This window comes from Lathamus discolor, chromosome 4 (genome assembly GCF_037157495.1).
Source record: "Lathamus discolor isolate bLatDis1 chromosome 4, bLatDis1.hap1, whole genome shotgun sequence".
Lineage (NCBI taxonomy): Eukaryota > Metazoa > Chordata > Aves > Psittaciformes > Psittacidae > Lathamus > Lathamus discolor.
The window spans coordinates 27592017-27619878 of NC_088887.1; the positions used below are offsets into that span (position 1 = coordinate 27592017).

Consider the following 27862-nt stretch of genomic DNA (forward strand, 5'->3'; position numbering starts at 1 on the left):
CATGTACACCTTAATTTGGCTAGAACTTGTCCTTGGTTTTAGATGTTCGCTGGAACAGTTGTCAGGTGTCTCCTCACATTTCCCGAGGACAGGACGAATTTTATCCATCTCTCATTATTTGGGGTGCTTTTCCTTTCTGCCTGGATCTGCCAGGGTTAATTAAAAAAACAAGAAGTCCATGCAGTACAGCTCTGGATGAAAAAGTAATAGAGGGAAAAGTAAAAACAGCAGTAATCAGCTCACCACAGTGAACTCCCTCTCCAGTTAGACCTCTGAGGATATTGGCATGAACTCTCTCTCGCACGACATACCTGCAACTTAAGTGTACCGCCACTACTAAACAATCACTTGCATTCATTATTATTACTCAGTTCAAAGGCTGATGCCGAACTGTCTGAGGGAAGGAAAGTACATGGTGTATTTTTAAAAACTCCTCAGTTTGATTGGAGTTTTCTGTTTTCCTTCGGTATTCTCTTTTTTTTTTTTTTTTTTTTTTTTGAAGCTCCGTTCTCAGAAAAAGAAAGCAGGGGATTTACTAAAGGCATGGCAAGTCGGTGAGCTATGAGTCACCTTCATGACTTATAAAGGGTCTCAAGTTGTTTGGAGCGGGCTTTCTTCACCTAACTTGTGCTGCAAGGATATCAGGCGACCAGACAGACCAACACATTCCGTGGCGACAGCTCCTGCCTCAGTTACCTTTTCTCACCTTTGCTTGCCTTATTTCTTTCTCTCTCTCTCACTCTCTCTCTTTAGAAGAAAAAAAAAAAAAGCAAACAACAAAAAAAAGCAGCCGGAGCTCAGTGATCATGGTTAACCTGTGAGATGCAACAGATGAAGTGTCTGGCCTTCTTGCTGCATTGGTTTTGCTTCATCTCTGTGTAAAGAAACTGCCTCGCAGCAGGTAGGTTTTTCAGTTTGGGTCTTTGGCTTTTTCGTTTATTTGTGTGTGTGCTTTTTTTTTAAATGAGAAGCTTGTATGTCACAGGCAATGGGAGCAGGCCAAGGGAAGGGGCCCTGGGGCAGGGTTCAGAAGCCTCAGGACTCAGAAAGGCTAAACTTCTGCACACATGCAGAAACACTCAGGCAGGCATCCCCGTGGAAACATGCCTTCAGCCATCCAGAATCACACATGGATAACCAGTCTCGAGTGAATACAAACTCAATCCCCTTGCTGTCTGCTCTGCTGGGACAGCATGCACAAGAAAGGTGTCTGCAGACAACTAAGAGAACATGGGAGATACACGCTGCTTTTAGCTCCCACAACCCCTCCATCTTTTGTTTCAAGATGAATAGTTTAGACCATGTAGTATGGAATATAATTTCTACAGTGTTTCAGTTATATATTTAAAAGAGATTTAGGACTAATCTGCTGTTACTCTCTTGCCTAGAGCTTGCCAAAGGCATTTTGAGGCGGGGAAAAGTAACTGTACAAACTAGTTAGAATTATTTAATTTTGGTCATACAGGTAGTTTTGGACATGGTACTCATTAGGCTTACATCATTTAGCTACGGTTTGTTTTAATTATTTTAAAAATGAAGATGTTTAAAATGCCCAAATAAGAGCTTCATATAGCTTTCTTGAAATGCACATCCAAACTGACAAAACAGGAGCTCCATGCTCAGCATTAAGACCTTTCTGGTAAAAACTCTAAGGTTTAATTTAGTCATAAAATATTTGCTCTGAACTCAGACTTGGCAGCCAAAACCTAAGATTAATAATTTCTTTTATTAGTTTTCTAATACTGCAATTTTTAATTTACAAAGGAAAAAGCAAAATAGCTGAAATATTAAAGAAAAAATCCAGCTACTTGATCCATAAAGTGGAAGGTACATAGAGGTATGTTGTTTTTTGAGGGAAGTGTTCAGCAGAGAAAAGCCACTTCTATCCACATACACATTTTTGGAGCCCTTTCAGTACCTTCGGTAGGAGACCTGAATTCCATATATTTCTAAGTGCTTTAAAAAGAATAGCTTTTCTTTCTGAGAAATTAGAGTAGAAAAGAGGACTTTAAATCCTCCTGAAAATGTAAATAGGGCACCTGAAAATGGATGTCTGGTGTACTGTTAATGTGTAACAGCCTTTTGTAGGCAATTAAATGAGTTATAGAAGGTATTCCAATCCTAATTCTCTTTCAGTCAAAATTAGATTTCTGCTATTGAAGGGTAAAAACATCTCTGAAATTGGTACATATTATTTTGGTCTTATTTTCTATTGAAAAAAAAAAAAAGAAAAGAAAAGGAGATTTTGTCATGACTGCAGAGGAAAGCAGATTTAACAGGCACTCTTGTATACTAAGCCAAATTTTAGTTTTGACAAATACAAGGAAATAGGCATCTCCAGTGGGCAATTTGGAACATTCCAAGAAAGATATAAGATAGGTGCTGCATGTTACCCTTTGGCCCACACTCACTTCCCTTTCTCTCTGTGGTGAGTGTTACGGGAGGATACACAGATAGACAGCACAGACGGAAGTCCTAATTTTTCTATAGCTGCAGTTGGGTGATGTGAGACCCACCTTGTGTCCTCTACACAGGAAGTACTGTCAAAGTTGGCATGTCCTTCCTTGCAATCCAAAGACAAAGGCTGAATTTTACTCCAGACTCATGACAAAAGAACCCCTCTAGTTGACCAATAGGTAAATAAGAGTTTGGTCATTTGGACTGGAAATTATACGAGATCTTAAGAACTTTTTCTCTTTTTTAGTGTTTCAAGGGAAATAACGGAGCATTTTGTTTTATAATATTTAAGCAAGAGTAGATGGTCATCATTTCCACTGATGGCTACACCACATTTTTTTGAGCTGTGTGAGAAGACAGGCAGCATTATAGGTATCTGTTCATGCAATGGAAATCTGACAGCTGTGCAGAAGGCTGTTGCAAAGGCTCAGCAAGAGGAAACACGTGTTATTTCTCACCACTTCCTGATAAAGCATGACTCTTTTTTTGTTTTGCCTTTAGCACATAGGAGCAAAACAGCACTGGAGATACTATGCAGCTGTTAAACCCAAAATTAATATGCTAGAATGCCAACCCAGGCAAAACCGTTCCATTACATAAATCCAAGATCATGGGAGCAGAAAAGGACCAAAGACAAAAGTTCATCTGTGGTTATGGCTGCCCACTTACCCTCTTTTGCTTAGAAGGGCTAGCTCTGAGACCAGATGCTGCTTCAAGTCTCTTGCTTCTCTTACTGCTCAACAGTAATGCTGGAAGCAGGCATGTTCAAGTACAGCGTTCATTCTGCTGCTTTAGAGAAACAGTTATTAGACCTATTCAAGTGACAGATTTCAAAAACATCCAAGACTGAATACACGGTAAGGCAGAATGAAGAGGAAAATGCTGTTAACCACAAATGGCTGCTGCAACCCACAAAGATAAAAATCCTGAAAAGATGTGGAAGAAACAGGGTTTGAGAAGCATTGTGTGAAGAATAGCACCCAAAACATATCTAAAAGACTGCAAATTTACAAACATGTTCTACAAATATTATGAGGGCAACAGACTCTGACGTGAGAGAAGCTTCTCGTAGCAAAGCTCTTTCCTACTGCCTAGTATCACCCTTATCCAAAGCTTAGTGAAGCCAAATTTAGTGTTCCCGCAAGAAGAAAAATGGTTTTGCATGAAGCCTTTCATAAATATGTATACCCACTGGGTGACAGCAAGTGATAAGAAGTCAGGATCTTTAAAAGCATAATAGCTGAATGTGAGAATAGATCTCTGAAGCAGGTTCATCAACAATAAATTCAGGTAATATTATAGCCTTTTGTTGATAGAAGTAACTCATTCTCCTCCCATGACCTCCACCCCTCACCCTCTACACACATACCACATATGCACACACAACATTTAGGAGTACTGATATATAGGTTTAGAAACTGTTTGCTTCATTGCCCGCAAATGCAAATGTTATACCACAGGTTTGAGTATCTGACTTCAGTAGGAGTTTAGACTGAACATTCAGCAAAGCTCTGAATCATCATTTTAAATTTGAGGTTTGGAAATTTCTAAACCACTTTTTTCTGCCTACAAAAATTTTATATTCACCTTGGAATTTTTGTTTGCCACTTACGTATCACAACCAAGTACTTGGCTGGTTTCGTTTAGAGTGGCACAAAGTGAAAGGTAATTTCCCTAAAATCTCTAAATTAGATCACAGTCTTACTATGACATTTCAACTTCCTCTTAAAACATGTGTTAATAAGAGTAGGGAAGTTATAAAAGTACATAAGTTTCTTTACATTTACATACAAAAAAGATCTCCAAAATTACATCTTACGTATGTTTTCTCTCATTTCCCATACTGTTTTTCTTGTTAACTTTTTGCTTAAACAATACTTTTTTTTTAAAGAAGTGGTTACTGGGGGACCAAAGAGAAAGCAAACAAGATTCAAGCATTTCTGAACTCTGCCCAGGAGCTGAGACTTTCTTTTAGAATGATGGATAAAGGAAAATATATTTCAATCAAGACGTACTTTGCAGAGACCTAACTGGGCATTACTTAGGCCTGTTTAAAACTGCTTGGAATGACTGTCTCAACTATTCCACCCTTATTACCAATGTAAGTACCTGAGAATTGCAAAGATATTTCAGATAGATAATGAGGATTCTCTAACCTTTCTTCTCCTGAGTGCATTGCAACTTCATTATACAATTTCTTTGCAGATTTTTGAAATATGTTATTGAATTACTGATTTCTAAAACGATGTTTTCCTTGTTATTTTCCAGGATAGAGATCATAATAGGCTGAAAGAAATTTTAAAAAAGTATGTTCAACTGGTAAAAAAAATTTAGCATTTATTAATGTTATAGTCAAAGCATCAGTGACCAGTTAATATTAAGAGGCAATTAGCAAACAATGTGCTGTTCAACACAGACAATTGTAGTCATTAATCTCACTCTAGCCTACTGTAACAAGAGTGAAGGAGACCTGTATATGGATCCTAGACCAGCAATTAAGTCTGTCCAACAGGTTTCCTCTCTGCTCAGTATTCATTTATTCCAAAATCCAAAGGAATATTTGTTGCTTAATCATAAATACTGCATACTGATGAAACTATGATTATTTCTTAGCTCTTACGTCCTGTTAAACAGTCAGCTCTCCTGATAGTAATTTTGTCTTATTTAGGTAAAAATAAACCCAAGTAATTTTTGCTTTTGTTTATCTTGAATTCTTAACATTTTGAGGAGCATGGCTGATATTAGAAGTCTTCCTCAACTGATATCTAAGAGAATACAAAATTAGGTAAGACCATGCTACAAACTGTATTCCTTCTACTCAATGCAGTAAAGCAGCACAAAGAAATACAATAAGGAGAATGATGGAAAGCCTTCAGGGAAGAATAGTGAATGTGCTCTAGTCCTAAAGTAACTAAAACAATTGCAGGAATGACTGGTTTTTAATGTACAGCAGATGGGTCCTGTGTACCTAACCAACTACAGTCTTTTTCCCTCTGATGTCTGTCCTTTCTCTGACATCTTTTTTAATAAGCATTTCAGTCTTTTTTTTTTCTTCTTTTTTCTTATTTCTTTTAGGTATATCAAGGGGAAAAAAACAGTGGTTCTGTTCTTTACGTCTTATACTCCAGACTCTGGAGTTCTTCTGTAGGCTGTATGTTGTTAATGCTAATCGTGATAGGGGTTTTTACCTCTGACTGACTCCTACATATTAGCATTAACACTGTATCATGCCTCTTACCAGAATTCACATGGAACGAACTGCTGCTGTGGAAGGAAAGCAGAAGTCATGAATCAGTCAGTGCTATGCTGGAAAAACGTCCATTCTACATGTAAAAAGATGAGTTGTTCTGCATACAGACATGCTTTCTAGAATGCTTGCTAGGTTTAGAGTCACTGGAATGATCAGTATCAGTATCAGTAGGCCCTCAGTACGATGCAGAACATGTAACATTTTGAATGCAACAACCTGGTTTTTATCTTGGTTTATTGCTTTTCAGCTCTTCTGGCTTTACTTCCCACACAAATACTGACTGCATTTCTTCATTTTATTTAGGAAAGAAAAATTATGAATTAAACTCTTTGCGTGTGTAACTGTGCATTCCATTAATTTCTATAGATTTTATTATATGTAAGAGAAAATCTTCTAGAAAGGTTTCTCTGAGATTTTATTGTCAGTTCATTAGGAGAAATGGGTCAACGGATCACTGGGAGAAAATCAAAATATATTTGTTTTACTTTAGGATTACCAGTGCATTCTAAACTTTTAGAAGTCATCTCAGAAAATTCCAGAGAAATAGGAATGCATTTATATATTTATCTCATGCAAGGTACACAGATACTGCGTAGTCACAGTCACAAAACCTGAGTTACAGAGCCAGTCTTTAAAACTCTCTTAGACTCTAATCAAATTTGCTTAATGAATAATTTATTATGAAACATTAATTTGATGGGGCAGCAGAAGGTGAAACAAAAAACCTCAAAGTACTCACCATTAATTTAGAAATAAGGTATCAATACATATACCCTTTTCTGTTCACAGAGTTTTGACTGTGGACCCCCAGCATGAGGTATGATTACAGAGCACCTCGAGACCGCAGGCACTTATGAATCAATGGTCTCACATATATAAAAGTCTCACATATGAACAGTCTCACTGAATGTGATTTTTCCACTCAGACAGAACAGCTGTAGGGTGTAAAATGTTTTCCCAGTCAGGCTGTTAAGCTCAGTTACTCCCCCAGGGATGCATACAGCCAGGGGCCATGACCACCAAAAAGCAAAAGCCAGCTTTACCCCTTACAAAGTCAGAGCCATAGCTCTGAGAGTGGTGAGGCACATTTTGTTAAAGAAAAGCATATGCCTATTAATTTTGAGGGATAGGTATCTTTGAAAATGGGGAGGAACTTGTGGCAAAAGAGAGGAGGAGAGTTGATAGAAATTCTCATTTCTTGTGACTAGGGTGAAACAGTTGAAGCACAGTTTGATTTCATTCACCATTTGATGCAAGGTTTGGCAGCATCAGTTCTCCTGCAGAAGCCAAGGCAGTCCCTGAGCCCCTAAGGGCTGTCCCTGAGCAGGGGAGTCCCAGGCTCACAGGTCGCTGCTGTTTGTCTTCTCCATGTGTGGTTGTCAGAGAACCGGCACTGCCCTGACATGGTTCCAGTGCTTACACGGCACCTAGCTGCATGACTGACTCAGAATGACAATCTTAAAGCTAAGCTTTCTGTGAAAGGCAGAAATCTGGAAATGCTGTTGAGCTTGTCTCCACACTTAAATTGCCCTGTGGCATACATAGGTTGAAGTTCAGTAATGAGTGGTTACATTTATTATGTCAATTATGCTCACAAAAGGAAGATGTTGCACAATATTTTCTTTGGTTCCTCATTGCATTGAGAAGTCTCATTTACATTACAGCACCCCAAGCCTGCACCACCAAGAGATCTTTGTTTTCTTCTTCAAAGGTTTCAATCAACATGAGAGCAGTGTACTTGGACTACAGTACTGACCTCGGTGCTTGTGAATGACACAGTACTGAAACAATGACCAGCTGCGACTTCCTTACTTCACCCCACCTTTCGACTCCCTAGCCTGGACTTCCCTTTTCCATTCTATACAGACACATGCCAATAGAAAGCATGTTAAAGAAGAAAACTGGTCTTGCCACTTACCATTCTGATTCATATTCATGTTACAAAAACCAAGCATCAGCTTCCTTACAATTTATCTCTTCAGAATGTAAGTTGAGTATCCTGCAAAGTTAAGAATTAGATGGCAAATATAAATATGGTCATTAGACCTTCACATGTATTTTTTCTGCATAGCTGATTAGCCAGAAAGGCTGGTATATTAAGTCATAGATATTTTACTAGTAGATATTAAAAACCAGGTTTTTTTTACTCTGAAGGAATGTTAATGCTGTCCATGACTGGGGTTGAATCTTGTGGAAGATTCATTACTATTTTCAGACGGTTTGTGTGCTTCAAGAAATATCCACTACCAACTCTTTCAATTGAATGCTGCTATAATACTGAGTTCCTGTGTCTGGATTCCTTAAAATAACTAATAAGATAAATATAGTTGCACTAGAAAGTTCACTGGCTTAAAATATAACAAAATATTATGGTAAGCTGAGTGGCATAGCATTAGGTAAGTTACCAAAAAGCAGCAAGAGATCATTGCTTGACAGAGGTTAAAATAGGAAGGGAAACTCATTCTGGCTGCTGTCGTAAAAGGGCTGAATATCTGCTGATGATCAAGTGTTTTCATCACTTGCACACGTTTGAAGGGAAGATTTTCACTCGGTAGGAGAAAAAAATAACTCTCTCATGACATGTAATTCTTTCTGTTAGGAAGGAAGTCAGACTATGCCATAATTGCCTTTTCTATCTCCAAATTCCATGATAACATGAATTACAGAATATTTGGAAAAAATATCTCAGTTGGTCAGATACTGTATATACAGAGGTGGACTGACTCAGCTTAACCTTCCTACTGCCACCTCTTGGGATCAAGACACCATGTAGCTTTAACCTTGGTACAGAGATCCCTTTTTGGATAAAACCAATAAATAAGAGGGAAGGTTCAGCATCCTAAGCTCATAGCAAAAAACCCTGCTTTCCAGGAAAGTTTCAGCTCTCTTTCAAGCAGGAGGTAGATGGAGGAACAATTTCAGTGTGAGAAGCCATGGAGCTACAACCAAGATACGCAACAAGGAAGAAGGCTTTAGTTTCTGCCTTTTCCCCTGTCATCACAGAACGGTTTGTATTGGAAGGAAACTTAAAGATCATCCAGTTCCAACCCTCTGCCACAGGCAGGGGCACCTACCAGTAGACCAGGTTGCTCAAAGCCCCATCCAACCTGGCCTTGAACACTGTCTGGGCATCTTGTTCCAGTGTCTCACCAACTTCATCATAAAATCTTCTTTATTTATTCCCTGTCAGAATCTGGCCAGTGTCATCTTCTGCTCACGTGTGTTGGCCTAAATGATCCTACTTTGCCCTCTCTCCATCTTCCGCATTTTGCAGTGTGGTGTCTTCTGATAGTCTTCCTTACCTTTAGCTGGCTCTGCATTCTTTTACTGAATGGATACAGTAAAAACTGCCTCCTTACACCTGAACAGCAATTAAAGAGGAGAAATAGCCAAGAAGGGGGGGAAGTGTGTAATTCTGCTGTCTCATTTGCCACTCTACCCTTCCCTAGTCGCTGTCATTTCTGGGATCTATAGCTTTCAGCATAGAGAAATAACAGCATGTACTTTCCTGTCTCTTTTTCAACTGACCTACAGTGTCTCTTAGCTACTTCCAATGGAGAAGATTGAGCCAGACCCCATGGGAGGCTGGACAGTGCACACACATCCTGAATCCACATCCAGACAGAGCTTTCCCATACCTAAGCTCATTTTGGTATTTTATATTGGCTCACAGGTTTAGGTTTAGTACATAGCTATAGTTTCAGGCACATGTCAGAGCACAGCCACAGCCAGCCAGGCTGGTGCCACCCTGCAGTTCAAGCTAAAGTTCAGAAATCCTTAAGACAAAGAGAGAAAGGAAGTGATACTCCAGCTTAGCTCCTGTAACATTCTTTTTGGGAGACAATTTCAGCATTTTATATGGCAACAATCAGTGACACAGCACAGAAAGGGCTGAGCTCAGGGACCAATCTCCCCTGATGCTCTGTGCCTGCCCTGAACATTGACCACTGCTTCCACTTGTTCTCATGCTCATTCAACAAATGTTCAGCGATTGTTTTCTAGTAGTGGCATCACAGATTGGGCAGGGACCACTCAGGGACCACTCAAAAGTACCTTCAGATCCAACCCCCACCAAAAAAACTGCAGATGTTTCCCCCTGCACATGCGCTTCTGAATCCGTCTCTGGCAGAACAGGGAATGGAATCTCCATCTCCTACTTACAAAAATGCTGTCACTGCTGTATTGGTGGTAAGAAAGAAGTGCAAGTTCAACTTGCAAGTACAAATATTACCCAGTTCCTTTTTAACTGCTACTGTCCTGTGTGAGAACCCTGGCACTTCTCAAAGACATCCTCCAGCTCCATCTCTCCTAAGGCAAGACCTGCCTTGTGGAGCACACATAAAACAAAATGTGAGCTAGAACCAATTAGCAGAAGTTCGAGCTTCTACCTTCTGCTCCCTAAGCCACTGCTCCCACCTAGCGGCAAGAGCTCTCCATGCTCTGCTGTGCATTCCCCTGCCACAGCCGTGGACCACTAAGAAGCTCTGCAACATGAAATCCCAGCTAAGGTTAAATAAATTGTCCTAAAGAGAAGCAGCGTTCTCACTTTGCTCTTTAGGTGGTGGATTCCAGGATTAATTTCGAACAGGACTCCCAAAATACAGAGCAGGAATCAGGAAGCTGTATGGGTTGGTGATTCAACTGGCTTAAGATCCAAAAGAGAGCATCTAGATCAGATTGCACTGGCATAATTTCGCTATGGGTTTGGGTTAATCACAGATGGCAAGTACCTCCAAAAAAAACAAAACAAAACACCCCAGCAAATATTGTTCCCCAAAACAGAAACCAATTTTGCAGTAGGAAAAGAGCAAAAGGTAAGCCAAAGTATACTCTGGAATGTTAAGGATTAAAAGAAACACAAATATCTGGTATTCCATTCAGTGCAAAAATCATTTAGTCCTACGGAAATGTATACAATGTGTGTGTACTCTTCAAGCAAACTCTGAATCAAGAAATCTTATTAAAAAAAATAAGCATCTGATACCATCACGAAAAGTCCTCTGCAACATTAATCAAGAGAAAAAAAAAAAAAAATCAGGTTTTCAGGTACTCTGAACTTTCACTGGCTATACTTTAACAGTGTTGTATGTATCAGGAAACTAAACCAGAGGTCACAGACTGTTAACATACTGATGGACTTCAAACTTCACTGCATGACAGTAAATCTGCATAGCTAAAGATTGCCCTCAGCTCAGGAACAAACATAACACAACCCTTAAGAGGATTTCTGCAATTTCACAAAAAGCTACTTTCACCACTTGCACTTCTGTGCTAGGACACATTCAGCATTTGCTTACTTATTATTTAGTTCGATTAAGGTAGGCAAGATTTCCTTACCTAAATGTATTTTACTGCTACCCTACTCTTCCAAAACTAGTGTCAGTTGATTAGAAGGCAAGTGATGCAGTTAACAGTAAAACCAGTAATTGGGATAAAATTCACAGAAAGTATTTGTATTTTAAAAAGCAATAAAAATCTCATCTGGTATAATGAAAGCAGCTCTAATGAAGTGGAGATGAAAATACAGGATGTTGGGAAACATCATCTAACAGAAAAAACCCTATGAAATGTAACTGAAGTCCTCGTATTTAAATATCAAAGAATTACTACACTGGGGATGCAAGTAATGGACTACATTCCTGGTGCTACTCTGGAAAATTAACTGCACTGGTACAGCAGAAAATATTGAACTCAAAGAACTTCTCAGCTTTTGTATTCTGCTATTTTTGTGTTAATAAAGCAATGGCAATTGTATAGTTGTCTACTGAATGGAGTCTTCTGAACTGGAAACACAACAATATCTAATTGCAATTCTGACAGAAAACCAAAATTAGTAAAATAATAGTATTTTGTAACCCTTTAAGTGCTTCTGAGAGGATGTTTTCTCCTTTTTTTTTTTTTTGATATTATTTGTCTTAACTTCCTATTGCAGCAGGCAAAGAACTCAGTGGAATTCCATCAGGAAGTTCCAGAAAGAAACAAACACATTAGGTCAAAAATGAGAAACAAATACTTTCTTCATGGAAGACCAAACAAGGGGTCTTGAAGTTGTAACAGGAAAAAGCAGATGGCCTTTGCAGCTCCCACTTCAACTACCATCTGCAGGCCAAGCTGCACTAACCACAGAGTACAATGTTTGGACACATACAATTGCTGTCAAGATAAGGACAATGGTAACTTGTTGCAAGATGAGTTATCACAACTAAAATATTACATACACACACCCCCTTTAAAAGAAAACTTTAAAGTGCATTGAAATTTCTGATAACAGCTTTATCCATGATTTAGGTCCAGAGAATTCAAATTAATTACAAATTTTATATACAGTGCAAATAAGCCATGTAAAAATACACATTTTATTATGTACATTTAGAGGTTAAAGTTAATTTAAATTGATGCAGTTTTTTCTTCTTCAGTTCCATCTTTTGCCTCATGATGTTCAGCTGCTGCTTCCAAATATTTTTCTTCAGTGACCTGCACACAAAGATTTTGATGTATTTTTTTAATTACTTAATTCTCCTTGATCCTGGAAATCCTCCCCTTGTACTGTCACTTTAACAAGGACAGACTACAAAGACCATTACTGCCTCCAAAATGAAAGAACATGAATGACACACATATTCAAATTAATTTTAAGGGAAAATATGATGGGCTAGGCTCTGAACACATCCTTGGCTAACAAGTTTCAGGAGACATGCAGGGCTTCTCTCTCTTACCACACAAATAAGTAAAATATTTGATCTGAAGGCTCCAAAACATCTGGTGTTTAATTCTTATGAAGATTTCCAATGTCTAAGCGTGCTTTGCTAGCAAGTCTTTGATTATATGCAGCTTATGATAGTTTATAGTTCCACTTATCTTAAAAACTTGGTCTTCTGCATTTATTTAGACACTGTAAAGCTTCTCTCGGATAAGCACATTTCAACTTTGAAATACTGGTTGTTTAACAGAAGAATGTTTGTAAGAAACTTATTTTCAGTGTAGGTTTTAAACAGGAAAAAAACCCTGAAACTAGTGCATTTATGCAGTTTACTGAAACAGCATTCCCTTTTATCTCCAGTAACTCCCACCTAGGTTCACCCAGTGGTATTAGATTTTATCCCTGCATTTTCTTGTGAGAAACATGTCTGCATGTGTCCTTTCAAACCTGCTACACAGCAGTTCGGCAGTTAGATTTCTTGTGCATCAGATTTTTATTCAGCTCTGAATATTTCCATTCCTAAAGATGTGTTCTTGAATATACTACCCATCCCTAATAATTCAAATTCTCGTTTATCACAGTGTATCTTTATATCTGGTAAACTGTACTTCACCACTAATGAAACTTACCAGCCTCTTTGATCTTTCCAGCAGTTTGTGCCACACAATGTAGTAAGCCTGTATTAAATGTCATTAAATGATGTTAGTGCAGGTAAAACATTAAATAAAATCTTAAAATAGATTCTGGCAAATGTATAGCAATGCTGGCACAAAACCGTAACAATCCCTAACTCGGATGTTACAGCTCCTGATTCCAGCAACCAATTTGCCCACATTCCTTTGGAGCACTTGAATAAATGTCTGCTGATCACATCTATTTGTTGTGTGGAATCATTGAGAGGGTACGTAAAAACAGGAACTAAAATCTTATGATGAGGAAGGGGACACAGACATGAGGTGAGGAACCCATGCATACCTGTCCCTTGAAAACTTCCCCATGTGAGACAACAGCACATGTGCTAGACCACCTGTCACAAACATATGAGTCAACAGGAATGGGAAGAATGACTCCTGCCTCCACCTACAGTTCTGCAAAGCCTTTGTTGGAAACTGATTAGTACTACGACTTTTTTTTGTTATTGTAGTTAAGTTATACTTTGGTGTCATGAAAGACCTTGAAATGGTATCCTTTATCAGTAGTCTAAATTCAAAGTTCTGCTATTCCCAAATCTGATTAAACACTGTCAACAGCCACAATTTCAGAAGATTAGCATGCACGATTAAGGCAAAGTGAACGAAATATCCACGCAGAAACTGCACAACCAAAACACTCTCAGTACTGAAAGAAAATGTCAAGGGCCCTGTGATGCAAACTTTTCCAGGTCCGTTTCACATTCACAATAATTCCAGGAAAACAAATTCCAAATATCCAACACAGTCACCATTATGCGCCTTCCCTTTATGCAGCTGTTCTCACCTCTGAATTATGTTCAGCTACCAGCACAGCATACAATAAAGACCAGAAAGTAAGCCAAGTGCCCTAATGTAAAAAAGGAAAACCTGTAAAAAATGGATTAATTACCTTCAAATGGACTGGCAGGGACACACCCTGGAACCTCCTTATCAATTCAGATTGGTTAGTCTGAAGATTATGGGCTGCTGTTATCTCATACTGGAAACAGAAACTTGTCCTTGGAATATGAGGGCCTTCACTGACATCTACAAAGTCACCAAATCTGATGGGAGAGATAAAAAAAAGAAAAAAACCCCAAACTTATGTCAAATATATTGAGAGAGCAGTACAAGCCTATTTGTTTTTATGTTTGATTAGCAAATTCTCATCTAGAGAACAGATGAAAGAAAAAGCCACACAAATCCCAAACCAAATCTAAATAAATCCCCAGTTCATCATTTCTAGATTTCCTGAAACAAAAGTACACGTTACATAATTGCCTAAAATTAACTTATGAAATTTAAATCTTGAGTCTAGAAAGACGATCCCAGGTTTACAAATCTTTTAAGCCATGTTGGCTTTAAAAGTGGGACAAATCTGTCGTTCACCAGAAGATTTGTCTCCAAGATCACGTATTTTCCACAGTACAACATTCACAACCTGCACACATGCTTCCCCTTCAGGTCTTGAAAAAATGAAAATCACTTAAGAAAAGTGAGAGACAAAAATATGTACAGCGAAAGGATATTCAGAACAAACCTCTCACAGAATTCAATAGGTAAGCCCATTCTCTCATAACAGAGAACAACAGACACAACGTCTTTCTATAATTTCCAGAACTGTCATTGCAGAGACATCTGTTGTTTAGAGAAATTTGGACTCCAGAATCAAATGCAGAACAATTTAAACATCTATAAAACGATAGCCCAAGCTAGTCACAAATTCTTTTACACTCCTGAGATACAACACAAGCTTCCAGCTTCCAGCCTAAAACCTATTATCCCAGGAGCCAGCTCCACTCCCTAGCTCACCAGTTAGGAAGACCTTGACAACTTCAGAAGAAAAGTCCACTATGCAATGCTAACTCTTGTTTTCAAACAAGTATTTGGTTTGTAGTCTATTTAACCTCTCAAGCTCTAGAGATTTATTTAGATTTTATATAAAAGCAGTGAGACTTCTCTGGCACTTACCACCTCTAACTTAAATTAGTGAGATCCACCAAGTGTTAGGTATCACAAAACAATGATTGTATAAAGAAGAAAACACCCAAATAACAACTTAAGACTTAAGAGCAATGAATGAAAGTGATTTCTAAATTGGAAACCATCACAAGTAACTTAGTCTTCTCACCCGCAAAGAGTACTTGCAACGTTATCATATCTTTCAGTGAATCATTACAGAATGAGTTGCTTTGCTCACCTATGTAACATTACAATTCCTTCCATATTCTGCGAAGCTTTTCGTTCAATCATCTCCAGTTTGTATCTGAACCAGACAAAAAAAGAAATATTTAAAAAATCCTCACCTTTAACACCTACTTCTTATAAGAATAATTAAGAGATTGACTAAAGGTTCATTCTTAAAAATCATGCTTGTATTTACGCGAGCTTTCAAACAAGTTTAAATTCTAAATTTTATATGACAACACACATTGACATGTTTCATAAAGCATGTTGTACAGACCAGTTTAACCTCAGTTCCTGGAAAAAATACGGAGATTATACTGGGTACCACTGAAAGGCATTTAAAGAATAACACAGTCACCAGGCACAGTCAACATGGGTTCACAAAGGGAAAGTCCTGTTTAACTACTTTTGTATCTTTCTATGACAAGGTCATCCACCTAGTGGATGAAGGGCAGGTGGTAGATGTAGTTTCTTCTGGATTTTAGTAAGGCTTTTGATACTGTCCCTCACAGCATCCTTCTGGACAAGTTGTCAATGGCATGAAATTTAACAAGTCCAAATGCTGGACTGGTAGGGAGTAACACCGAGCACAAGTATAAACTGAGAGAGCAGTGGCTGGAGAGCAGCCCTGCAGAAAGGGATCTGGGGGTGCCATCTGACAGTGGACTCAATAAGGGTCAGGAGCGTAGCCTGGCAGCCAAGAGTGCAAACCCCATCCTGGGGTGTGTCAGACACAGCACAATCAGCTGGTCAGAAGTGACCATCCTACTATATTCAGTGTTGGTGGCCTTTCCTTGAGTACTGTGTGTAGTTCTGAGTCCCACAATTTAAGAAGTATGTGAAGGTCCTTGACTGCATCAGAAGAGGGCAACAAAGCTGGTGAAAGGGCTGCAAGGCATGTCCTGTGAGGAGCGGCTAAGGATAAACTACCATTTTCCCCCACCTCCCTCTAACCCCAAAAAAAGCAGCGGACCAGAGAATAACCCCCACCCCCAAACCCGAAACACTGCCTAAGTGTTTTTTCAGCAATTTTTCAGAAAACTGGAGTGTTCTGAACAAGCCTTCTTTTATAGCACAGACCAGAGTATTTTACCCATTTTCCTCCTGCAGAGCGTAAAACCTGCATTTCAGCAAATTTCCATTTGAAGATACCAAAATATGAATTACAAAATCATTAGTGTAGGAAGGAACCTCTGGAGATCATCTAGTCCAACCCCCTACAAGGGGCCACCTACACTAGGTTACATAGGAACGTGTCCAGGCAGGTTTTGAATGTCTCCAGAGAGAGACTCCACAACCTCCCTGGGCAGCCTGTTCCAGTGCTCTGCCACTCTCAAAGTAAAGAAATTCTTCATGTTGAGGTGAAACTTCCTGTGTTTTAGTTTATGGGCACTGTCCTCATCCTATTGCTGGGCACCACTGAAAAGAGTCTGACACCATTCTCCCGGTACCCACCCTTGAGACATTTTTATGCATTAATGAGATAACCTCTCAGTCTTCTCTTCTCTAGACTAAACAGGCCCAGCTCCTGCAATCTCTCCTCCTAAAAGAGATGCTCCAGGCCCCTGGACAACCCTGTGGCCCTCCGCTGGACCCTCTCCAGTAGCTAGTCTTTCTTGCACTGACAAGCCCAGAACTGGACACAATACTTCACATGTGGCCTCACCAGGCCTTTCAGCAAAGGCAGAGTAAGTAGTATGCCAAGTCTAATCACCAGAGATCTTAAATTTAAAAGCAGTGAAATCTAAGAAGTCAACAGTCTTTCCATTTATCACAAAACTACATCCAAAGGTGCCCAGTGTTCTCTGGAGAGAATATGCAAAATGAAATAAGGTAGTGTGACAAAGAGAACAAAGGCAGGCTCATTCAAGGTAGTGAGAGAAGTACTTTTATCCTTCACCTGTCTTATTTTAGATTTACAAAACCAAGCAGAGATTAAAATGAATTTCTAATTGCCCTTCTAAAAGAAAGGCAAATTCACTCACTTGTTATGCTGAAACATTTCACGTGCTACTTTTGCTTCAACATGCAGTGTTTCAAATGGCAGGTCTCTGTGAATCAGCTTTCCAGCATCCCTTGTAAGAGAACGGAAGTTGTCCTAGAAAAACAATTGATACATATAAAACTGCCACCACTGTTTCACAGCTGTAATGAATAGATAAAGCATAACACTAAGTATTAGTCAAAACAATAACGATCATGTACCGCAAAGACTAAATATAAGAATATTGCTGTGGGACTGTAACTCTATTTATCAGCAACAGATTGCTACAAATCATCACTGTTTTAAATGGACTGATTCAATGCCCAGTCAAATCAATAAGCACTTTTCCATCAGAAACAATATATATTAATTGAAGTCAAACTTCTCAGGTTTTCCCTCCATGATATATACACATACAGTCTTGCTACTCTTAAACACTCATTTGTGTGTCTTGTTTCCCAGAGTCATGACTTTGGTTAAAAATGACCTCTATTGTGATGGAATCAAAGGGAAAAGAAAAATACTCAATAATTAATAAACAGAAATTGATCACCTTGATCCAGAATCCAAACCTCTGTATACTCAGATTTATTAACAAATGATAAACTGTTATTAAGAGAAATTACATTTATAATGTCACACAGAAAATACTCCAAATCAAGTTACTTCAACTACGAAGATCATACTGAACAAAAATTCTGCACTGTACCAGTACTGTTAGCCATACACACCTCCACTGATATTTGGGCACAAGAACACGAGTAAGCCCCAGATAAGTAAAACATCTGGGATCACACCAGCTATGAAACAGTTATGAAACTTAGGTTTTAGATCATTAGATTTACTGAAGAGTACAATATATATAAGCAAGGTATTAGAGAGCTTCATCTGAACGTTCTCACAGTTCTTTTACAAGAATAAGTTGATTATGCTGTAAACCACTAGCTGAAAATACATATATTACACATATTTTTTATTTTCAGAGGGCGCTACTTAAACAAAGACTATTGTTACATCTACATTACCAGGCAGGAGTGGCTGAGTAGGAGATCTGTAGAGTAACAAAGATGGCACTGAGGTCCCAACAGCTATATCAACTGCTTTTGGAATGGTATTTCAGATTAGAACTTATTCTAGCCCCACAGACCTAAAGCCTGTAAGCGCCTGAAGGACAGCTCAATGTTTAGTTTCACCTAAAAGGAACCCAGCCTGTGTGCTCTGCAAGCACCCTGCAATGAGAGCCAGTATGTGGTAAATGTGGAGATTAGTCACCAAAGAGTACCCCTGACCTAAAAAAATACTAGTGTAGATACACCTAACAAAAAGAAAAAAACCTCACTGCCTCCTCTCCACCATCAAAAAAGAGCCACTGCACAAGTATGTAGAGAAGACTACATGTATACTACTGTATTTAGAGAAGAGATTCAGAGCGGCCCTGCGGAGAAGAACTTGGGGGTGCTGGTTGATGAGAAAATGAACATGAGCCAGCAGTGTGCGCTCGCAGCTCAGAAAGCCAACCGTTTCCTGGGCTGCATCAAAAGGAGTGTGACCAGGAGGCCCAAGGAGGTGATCCTGCCCCTCTACTCTGCCCTCGTGAGACCTCACCTGGAGTATTGTGTGCAGTTCTGGTGTCCTCAACATAAAAAGGACATGGAACTGTTGGAACAAGTCCAGAGGAGGGCCACGAGGATGATCAGGGGACTGGAGCACCTCCTGTATGAAGAAAGACTGAGGAAGTTGGGGCTGTTCAGCCTGAAGAAGAGAAGGCTGTGTGGAGACCTCATAGCAGCCTTCCAGTATCTGAAGAGGGGCTATAGGGATGCTGGGGAGGGACTATTTGTTAGGAACTGTAGTGATAGGACAAGGGGTAATGGGTTAAAACTTAAACAGGGGAAGATTAGATTGGACATAAGGAAGAAGCTCTTTACTGTAAGGGTGGTGAGGCACTGGAATGGGTTGCCCAGGGAAGTTGTGAATGCTCCATCCCTGGCAGTGTTCAAGGCCAGGTTGGACAGAGCCTTGGGTGACATGGTTTAGTGTGAGGTGTCCCTGCCCATGGCAGGGGGGTTGGAACTAGATGATTTTAAGGTCTTTTCCAACTCTAACTATTCCATGATTCTATGTAATCTAGACAACCTATACAACCTTTCAGGCAAGAAGTTATTGTGCTTACATTTGTTGGTTTCCAGTCATTCAGTCTATCATCCAAAATTATATCATAACAGAAAGCTCCAGAGATCACTGCAAGTTCAAAGAAAAAACATTCACGTTTGTAACAAGTACGTATTTCATTGTCATAGCATATTCTGATTAATATATCAAAATTAATAAGAAAAACAGAATGATCTCAAGAAATCCATTATAAAATTTTCAGCTGTGATTCTACAACTGGCAGATTAAACCTGTACCATTTTCATTTCATTTCTCTGAATGAGTCTTTTAAATAAGTCTTAATGTAATGTCAGTGTAATACCATATAGCTTAGTATATGCAAGTTTATTCAAAATCCTGAACTGAAATATCCACTCTGCACTTACCAATCAAGACAAATACTGAAATCGCTAAAAAGGGAATCAGTTGTAGGAGGACTCCAAATATAAGAACATTGGTTGCTGGTTACATCAAATGCATAATTACGCTGGGTTTGTTATTTAAATAACTTCCTCTATTGTGCACTTTCTCATTTTTGTCAATCTTAAATCAGGCCACAGATGAGCAGAAGTTGTTACTAACCCTGTGGGTACTTCAATAATCTTCCAACTTGATGAATACACCGTAACTTTTAGTAGCAGTTTTTAGCAATCACAGAGTTATGTAGTTATTAGAGCAAATTTCACAAAACACATCACATCTTAAATACCTTACCCATATAACTTCCCAATAAATAGGTTATATCCTTAAATTATTAAATGTGAAATCCTAAGTGGTATGAAACCCAGTTGCCACACAGATAAATTTGCGGTACTTTGATAACAAAATTACTCTCAGTGTGATTACTATAAATTAAAGGCTACAACAACAGCACACAATAAACCTATCAATGCTAAGTACCTTCAATCACTGAAGCCTCTGGTTGTTGTGGGGTTTTTCGCAAGACTATTAAACACTCATTTAAGAAGCAGTAAAAGCAAGACAATCAATATAAAACACTTGTCTCACCTGGCACTTCTGGAGCTCTAATCAGATTGACAGAATATTCATCTTTGAATGCCCGCTTTAATACACATGCCATGATCATGGCACAGGAACGCCAGTAGGCCTATAAAGAGAATTCCAAAACACACATTTATTACCTAGAAGCTAACAAACCAACCAGATGAACATCAGCTATTCATTCCAAAAGAATACCAACATCTAACTGAATGCTGTACAAACCCAGCTGTCAACACAAACACTACCTTCTTTAGTATTTAAACTTGTATTTGGAGACGATTCTACATTAGAATCAATTTCAAAAACCATCAAAACTGCACTTAAAATGCAAGCCAGATGTTTCCTTGGAGACATTTAAAGCTGAAATCACAAAACAATACCACGATATAGATTGAAAAGGATGCTTCCACATCACCTAGCCCACACCCTTGTCCAGGTAATGATAACCATGATGCACCAAGCAGCTATTACAAACATCTGAACTTTCACAACAAAGTCCAAGAAAGGAGATGGGCTTGGAACTGAAAGAGGTATACAGAATCAAGTGGTCATAACACAGGCCACCTACTATGGGATAAGATATAGATTACCTTGTTTACTTCTTCTGGATCTTCATCTTTGAAAGTAAGGAACTGAATTTCGCAAGATTTGGTCAAGGGTCTGTACATATCCCAAGCTTCACCATCCACAAGAGCTAGAACGGACCTCTTGCAATGCCATTCACTTAAGTCTAAACAAAGTAAAATAAGTATTACACATTTATTAACCATATTCCTCAGTCAGCAGCTTAGACCCCTGCATTTGTAACAACAAACTGCAAGTTTCACTTTTGTAAATTACTTGGGAGGAGGAGTTGCTAACAGAGCCTCCAAAAATTAACTCAGTTTCTGCTGATGGATTTTAGTACAAATGTATTTTAAACTTACCAAACACAAATATTCTAAATGTACGTCTGTTGTCCTGGTCATTAAAATGTCAATAATTTTAACATTTCAAATTGAGATAACAAGTACTTTAATTGGCAGTACAATTTCCATCAGCAGTGTCACACTGTTAGTCCATTCACTTACGCATGGCACAATTGTACGGAGTAGACAAAGCTTTGTTCATTACAAACACACTCCCAGGGTGCGATTTCCCAGTGTATTTTACTTCTATTTTCTCAATTCGTGGATAAAGAGACAACTGTCTTTCTTTCTCTTTGCTGAAGAGCTCGTTACGCATCTGAATCACTTCTTCTGATGTCAGTCGAGAAACAGTTGATGCGGAGATGAACCCTGGTGAAAGGAATGAGCTAAAATAAGCGATAGGGAGTTTCAGAGTTTCTTTATAAGATGTTGGTTTCTGGAAGGAGAACATTCCGCTGTACTGCTCATCCATGTGTCTGTCTCAATACGCCTAGGGTGAGCCCTGCAGCGACTCTTGCTACCCATCCATCATCGGTCCCTGCGATGCCTGCACGAAGCCACGACAGAAAACTCTGAAGCAACGAGACCTTAACGACGGTCTCTGGCTGCAAAGCCCCTTCCCTCACACCGGCCCACAGCCCCTGCGGGACGAGCCCCCTCGCGCCGCGGGGAAACCGGCCGGCACCGCCTCCCGCCCGCGGCCGCCGTCCCCAAGGCGGCCTCCCTCCTCAGCCCGCGGCCCTGAGCCGAACCGCCCCGCACGGCGGGGGGCCCTCCAAGCGCCGCAAAAGGACAAGCCCGAAGCCGCTGCCACTCACGCCGCCCCTGGCGCCTGCCCCACAGGCCGCGGCCAGCCCAGCGCGACGCCATGCTCCGGCCGAGTCCTGCCGCCGCTGTGCACCCACCCCGGCTCCGCCGGAAACAGCAGCAGCGGCCAAGCGGTTCCGCGTGCGGTTGCGCATGGGGCCGCCAGGCGGCGCCGGGGGACCGGACCCAGGGCTGCAGGCGCATCGGCCTCGGCTCCGGACCTCAGCTTTGTCCCCGGAGGCCCCGCGCTGTGTGTGTTAGCTGCGGCATACCGGGTGTACTGCGTTACCCCCTGCTCCCCCGTTGCCTCATCGGGACTCATGACACTGGCGTATCATCCCCAAAACCTGCACCTTTTGGATGGCCTTAAGGTCATCTCGTACTGAGGAGCACAAAAATGTGGTACTGGGATTACAGCATTAACGGTCTGGTGTGGAAAGGGGCTTTTGTGCCCGGCTCCCTGTTGTGGCCGAGCCATGGGCTGGGCCACACCAGGCACACACTACCAAGTTTTCATTTTAACTCCAGTTCCTCACCCTCTGCCTCCACTGACCTCCTGTGTTGAGTTTGAGTGGCAAGGTTTTGGTACTGGGGAGCCACAGGGTGGTTTCTGTGAGAAACTGCAGAAGCTTCCCCTGTGTCCAACAGAACTAATGCAGCCAGCTGCAAGATGGACCTGCTGCTGGCCAAGGCCGAGCCCATCAGCGATGGTGGTAGCATAGTATTTAAATAGGGGGGTGTTACTGCATGGGAGCAACTGCAGCCAGAGAGAGTAGTGAGACTGTGTGAGAGAAACAGCTCTGCAGACACCAAGGTCAGTGCAGAAGGAGGGGAGGTGGTGCTACAGGTGACAGAGCAGAGATTCCCCTTCAGCCTGTAGTGCAGACCATGGTGAGGCAGGCTGTGTCCCTGCAGCACGTGGAGGTCCATGGTGGAGCAGATATCCACCTGCGGCCTGGGAAAGACCCTCCTCCAGAGCAGTGGGATGCCCGAAGGAGACTGTGACCCCATAGGAAGCCCACAGTGGAGCAAGCTCCTGGCAGGACCTGTGGCGCCATGGAGAGAGGAACAGGTTTGCTGACAGGACTGATGACCCCGCACTGGAGCGATCTGAAGGGCTGCACCCATGGAAGCGACCCACCCTGGAGCAGTTCATGGAGAACTGCAGCCTGTGGGAAGGACTCACATTGCAGAAGTTTATGGAGGACTCTGTCTTGTGGGAGGGACCCCACATTCGAGTAACCAAAGAGTATGAGTAGGAAGGAGCAGCAGAGACAACATGTGATGAACTGACCACAACCCCCATTCCCTATCCCCTTACACTGCTGTGGGGAGGGAAGTGGAGAATTCAGGAGTGAAGTTGAGCCTGGAAAGGCAGGAGGGGTGAGGGAAGTGTGTTAAGGTTTGGTTTTATCTCTCATTACCCTACTCTGATTCGACTGGTAATAAATTAAACTGGTTTCCCCAAGTCTATTTTGCCCATGATGGTAATTGCTGAATGATCTCCTTGTCCCTATCTCAACCCACAAGCCTTTTGTTATATTTTTCTCTCCCCTGTCCAGCTGAGAAGGGGAGTGATGGGGTGGCTTTGGTGAGCGCCTGGCATCCAGCCAAGGTCAACACACCATACCTCACTACTGCACTTCCTCCCCAAAAAAATGAAGCCAAGCAGAAACTAGCTACTGCATGTGCAGGAAAACCATGCTTTGCAATAAAATGTATTAAAAAATGTGAAATAACTCAAGAGTTTGTTTAGATGCTTTACAATTTATCTGATGGTGGTCTTCAGCCCCAATTGGCAAAATATAACAACAGCTATCAAGAATGCCAGTGTTAAACAGTTACACTGAATTAGCGCCGTTAAGCACTAAAGGATGTAATTAAACTCAGCATTGGAAAGATAAATAAGTTAATGCCTGCAAGGGCCAGTGATAGACAGAGAATTTTCCACTATGGAAACACATCTGCAGAGCAGTGGGACAGCTGGCTCCTCTTGGTTCAGTACCCAGCACTGGCTTCCCTTCTCAGATGGCCTCTCATCCAGAAAGCAAGGTGTGCAGGTACAGTAGCTATTTGTGCCCTTTGTTACATTATTTGATGGATTAAGATTTTCAGCAAGTCAATCACCCTGCTTTTTCATTTTTTAAAAGAAGTTAAATGCAAGTTATTTTTTAGGCTTACTGCAGGCTACATCACTGTGGGTGTAAAGCAGTTTATGGCCCTGAAGTGAAAAGTCCAGAGAAAACACAAAGATGCTATTATTATTTGTAATTTATTATATTTTGTCATTACAACTCAACTACACCATTTCTTCTGTTAACTTTTTATTCTATGGTTTGAGGTCAATGTGTGGTCAATGATCACACCACATCACATAATCATTTTGGTTTAAATAGGAAAAAAAAAACAACCCCCCAAAAAGCAACACACACACACACCCCAAAAAAAAAAACAAACAGAAAAACACAAAGAAAGTTTACAATTTAGGGTATAAAAAGAATATTTTACTCTATGAGGTGACAATTTCAATATATTTGGAGAATGAAAGACAGAAACAAACCCTACTCTGTAACTCTGAGGAAATCTTGAGTAACAGGAGTAAAATCCTATTTGATAATGCCCACTTTATTATATGTCTCTGTTTTAAATTGCTGGTTTCTAATCTCTAAATCTGCTTTTGTGCAAATTTTTGCAACTTTTTATTCGTCTTAATCTTCAGAAAAATGATGGTAGGGTATCTGGTCCCTCCTGCTTGTTCGGTATTGGTCTGGAAGCACAATGCACATAAAAAGCCATCTGGGACTTGTAACACCCTGAAGGCTACAGGAGGAGCATTGTTATAGCCCTCTGTCTTTTGGTAATCCTGAGCTGAGTGACAGTGCAAAGCTTTACCCCCCACTGGAAATGAAAAGACAACCAAAGCTCCTGGGAATTTCACTCAGGGTTCAGCTGGAATCTCTACAGCCCCTGGACAAAGGCAGAGAAGAGAAACAATATACGGATTCATTAATTCAGTGTCCAAGCTTAGTTTTGACTCCTGCTGGCTCACAACTGCAATATCATTTCTTTGTTTACCACAATAAACATCTAAACATCTACTTCTGTGAGAAAGTAAAAGCACCTGGGTCCACTCAAATCCCATGGACTGAGCCAAGGGGCAGCTGGGGGATACTCTTGGCTGTCCATGGTGGCCCTCTCAGCAGCCAGGGAGGACATACAGGCCTTCTGCAATCCCCTAGCTATTGATCTCTCAATGCCAAAAGACAAAAGCCTTCCAACTGAGAAATACTCTGGGAAGGGTTTGGCTGAAGTCCCGTGACTTTTAGTTGTCACAACACTGAGCACATTTGTGGTACAGAGAAGAGATGGGAAACAAAACTGTCCAAGATTAATTACAAGGTATAAGGCTTCGTAAAGCCATTTGGCTTTCAGGAAAACCATGGATGTTTTTTCCTAATGGGCAGAAAATAAGAGGTTGACGTAGGAGGGAACAGAAACTCCATAATCACTCTTATGCCATAGTATGTGACCCAACAGTAATACATAAGTGACAAACTGTGACAGTCAATCACCCATATGGTCCCGAAGCTGGGTCTGAGCTCACATCTTTCTTCAAAAGCAAAGCTGGCTTAAAAATTCCTGCCCCTTCCTCTGCCACTCTTGGCCGTTTCTCACTGCTTACTCTCTAGGTAGACAAGTGTAACAGCACTGTCCAAGGCACTGAACACAAGATCACTCAAGTGATACAAATTGCAGGATTAGTATTGGTGAAAATTTATGTTTTATTCACATTATTTCAGTGACCTGGCTTAACATACAGCTTTGTACACTCATTTCTGAGCACAAGTGAAGTGGTAGCAGTAATCCATGGCCAGAGACAGCAATTGCCTGGAAGACAGCTTGGTGTGAAACTATATCCTAAGAGCTGCATTCTTCATGCCACCATGAAGCAGAAGAGCACTGTAAACCCTGTGGTAAAATAATTCTGCACTACCAGTATCATGGCTAACACATTGTCCACTGTTGCTTAGGTTGAATTGGGGCATCCAATTTGGTGGCTTTTTCAGAAATTTACCTTTGATTAGTCTAGTGGGAAGTGTCCCTGCCCACGGCAGGGGGGATGGAACTAGATGATCTTTAAGGTTCTTTCCAACCCAAACCATTCTATGATTCTACGATTGCTACTGAGCTGTCTACTCAGAGGCATTAATCTTGCAAATTCAGTTGACAAAAATTGAATTAACACTGTACTTTGCAAGTCAAAGATAAAATTACACAAGAAATTCCAGAAAATTGATGTGGGAGGGGAGGGGGGAGTCACAGAAAAAAGCTACTTAGAACAAGTAATTTGTATTACTGTTATCTTGTTCTACCCACAGATTTTGTGGTTTTCCTGGTTCAAGTTTGGCTGGCACATTAGAGATGAAATATTTCAACAATCTAATAGAGATACAGTGTTCTATCACAGTGCTCCAGTCTTTTATCACCAGGCAACTGATCTATGGCATACTCTGTCTTTAAAGAGCCATAAACAACAGCTTGGTGGGAAAAAAAGAACATCTGAATTTTTAGTTGCTCCTTTTCTCAAAGCTGTACTTGCTCACAGTTTTCAGTTTCAAAATACAAAATAAGGAGATAATCTGCCAACTAAATCAGTTTGCGGTTTTTTCCCAGGCAGGAGTTAAAGCAATTAGCATGAAGCAGCAAACTTGTAATGAGATGCCAGAGAAGAAAGTAGACAAGGCCTACTGCAACTAGAGGAGTGCATAGCCATTGAAGCAATACATCAGAACATCATAAAAGGCTAGTTAAAATTGCAAAAGAAAGCAAATATCCCTTAAATTGTAAATATCAGTCTCTCCACACACTGACATATGGCTGCTGATAATTCTTCACCCTAAAGGGCAAGGCTTTAAAGCTGACAGATTCAAGGTGCTGCAGGTTGGTAGTCTGGGCACAATGAAGAATACATAGCACATCAATCAGTGAGTTTCAGAAAAAAGATTTGTGACACAGAGCATGAAATATGCATTTTGGTGATTAAACTAGTTAATTAAGTTGAATCTGGTTTAGCAGTTTTACAAAACAGTTTTCCATCAACTTGTCCCATTGCCATGCCCAGAATCACACCAGAACATTCACTCTACAGCTATGTGTTCTCATCTTCAGTGCTTAGTGGAACAATTGTATGTGACAACAATTTAGTGTGCTTGGAAAAAGGATGTGTACAGAGATTTAACCCACAGGCTGCAGCATCAGGTCTCAAATGATATCTCTTACCACCTCAAACAACATTTATCTTTTTGGATACATGAAAACATCTGTTTCTTCTTCTCCTCTAAATATGGAAAAATATTCAAAAATGTCTTCCAGACCAAATCCTAAACAATGTAAATTCCAATAAAAACCAGCCCTCCAACTTTCCATATAAATAGGAATATAGGTATGCTATGTATACTTTCACCCTTAGTTGCTCGAGATTCGAAATCTTGCCCCCTGTTCATCTCATCATAAACAGGTGCAATTATCAGCAACCTTGCTGGGCTATAATGTGCTATTACAGCTCAGCTAAGAGACACTAAAAAGTTTAAAGGACAGTTAACTTAAGAAAACACAGGAAGAAAAAGGAAAAGCAGTGCAGAACTGTAATCTTTGATACTTTCACTGATATTTTACTCTGCAAACAGGAGACAAGCTACTCACAGATCATCACACATCCATACTACCTGCTTATCAACAGAATAA

At 40.4% G+C, this 27862-nt stretch overlaps 1 protein-coding gene and 1 long non-coding RNA gene across 2 annotated transcripts; one reads left to right on the plus strand and one right to left on the minus strand.

The window, feature by feature from the left end:
* Window positions 1-4287: 4287 nt before the first annotated feature.
* Window positions 4288-11461, plus strand: LOC136013217 (uncharacterized). Its single transcript, XR_010612194.1, has 2 exons — window positions 4288-4558; window positions 6497-11461. It is a non-coding gene; the product is annotated as an uncharacterized LOC136013217 (long non-coding RNA).
* Window positions 11462-11959: 498 nt separating this feature from the next.
* On the minus strand, window positions 11960-22339 carry MRPL39 (mitochondrial ribosomal protein L39). The gene is made up of 10 exons (XM_065676747.1): window positions 22129-22339; window positions 21473-21679; window positions 20993-21132; window positions 20409-20508; window positions 19423-19490; window positions 17251-17363; window positions 15279-15344; window positions 13989-14142; window positions 13037-13084; window positions 11960-12181 (listed from the first exon to the last, which is right to left on the minus strand). Exons 1-10 carry the CDS (start codon window positions 22319-22321, stop codon window positions 12095-12097), a joined length of 1176 nt encoding a protein of 391 aa, XP_065532819.1. The 5' UTR covers window positions 22322-22339; the 3' UTR covers window positions 11960-12094.
* Window positions 22340-27862: the final 5523 nt, after the last annotated feature.

Bases quoted from the DNA above. Each gene is read 5' to 3' on its own strand.
- MRPL39 (XM_065676747.1), bottom strand. From the start codon at position 22,321: ATGCGCCTGCAGCCCTGGGTCCGGTCCCCCGGCGCCGCCTGGCGGCCC. The intron at 13,085-13,988 runs GTAATTAATCCA...CATTTAATACAG, and splicing joins CCCTGCCAGTCCATTTGAAG to GCTTACTACATTGTGTGGCA. The intron at 12,182-13,036 runs GTAAGTTTCATT...CTTTGTGTGCAG, and splicing joins TGGAAAGATCAAAGAGGCTG to GTCACTGAAGAAAAATATTT.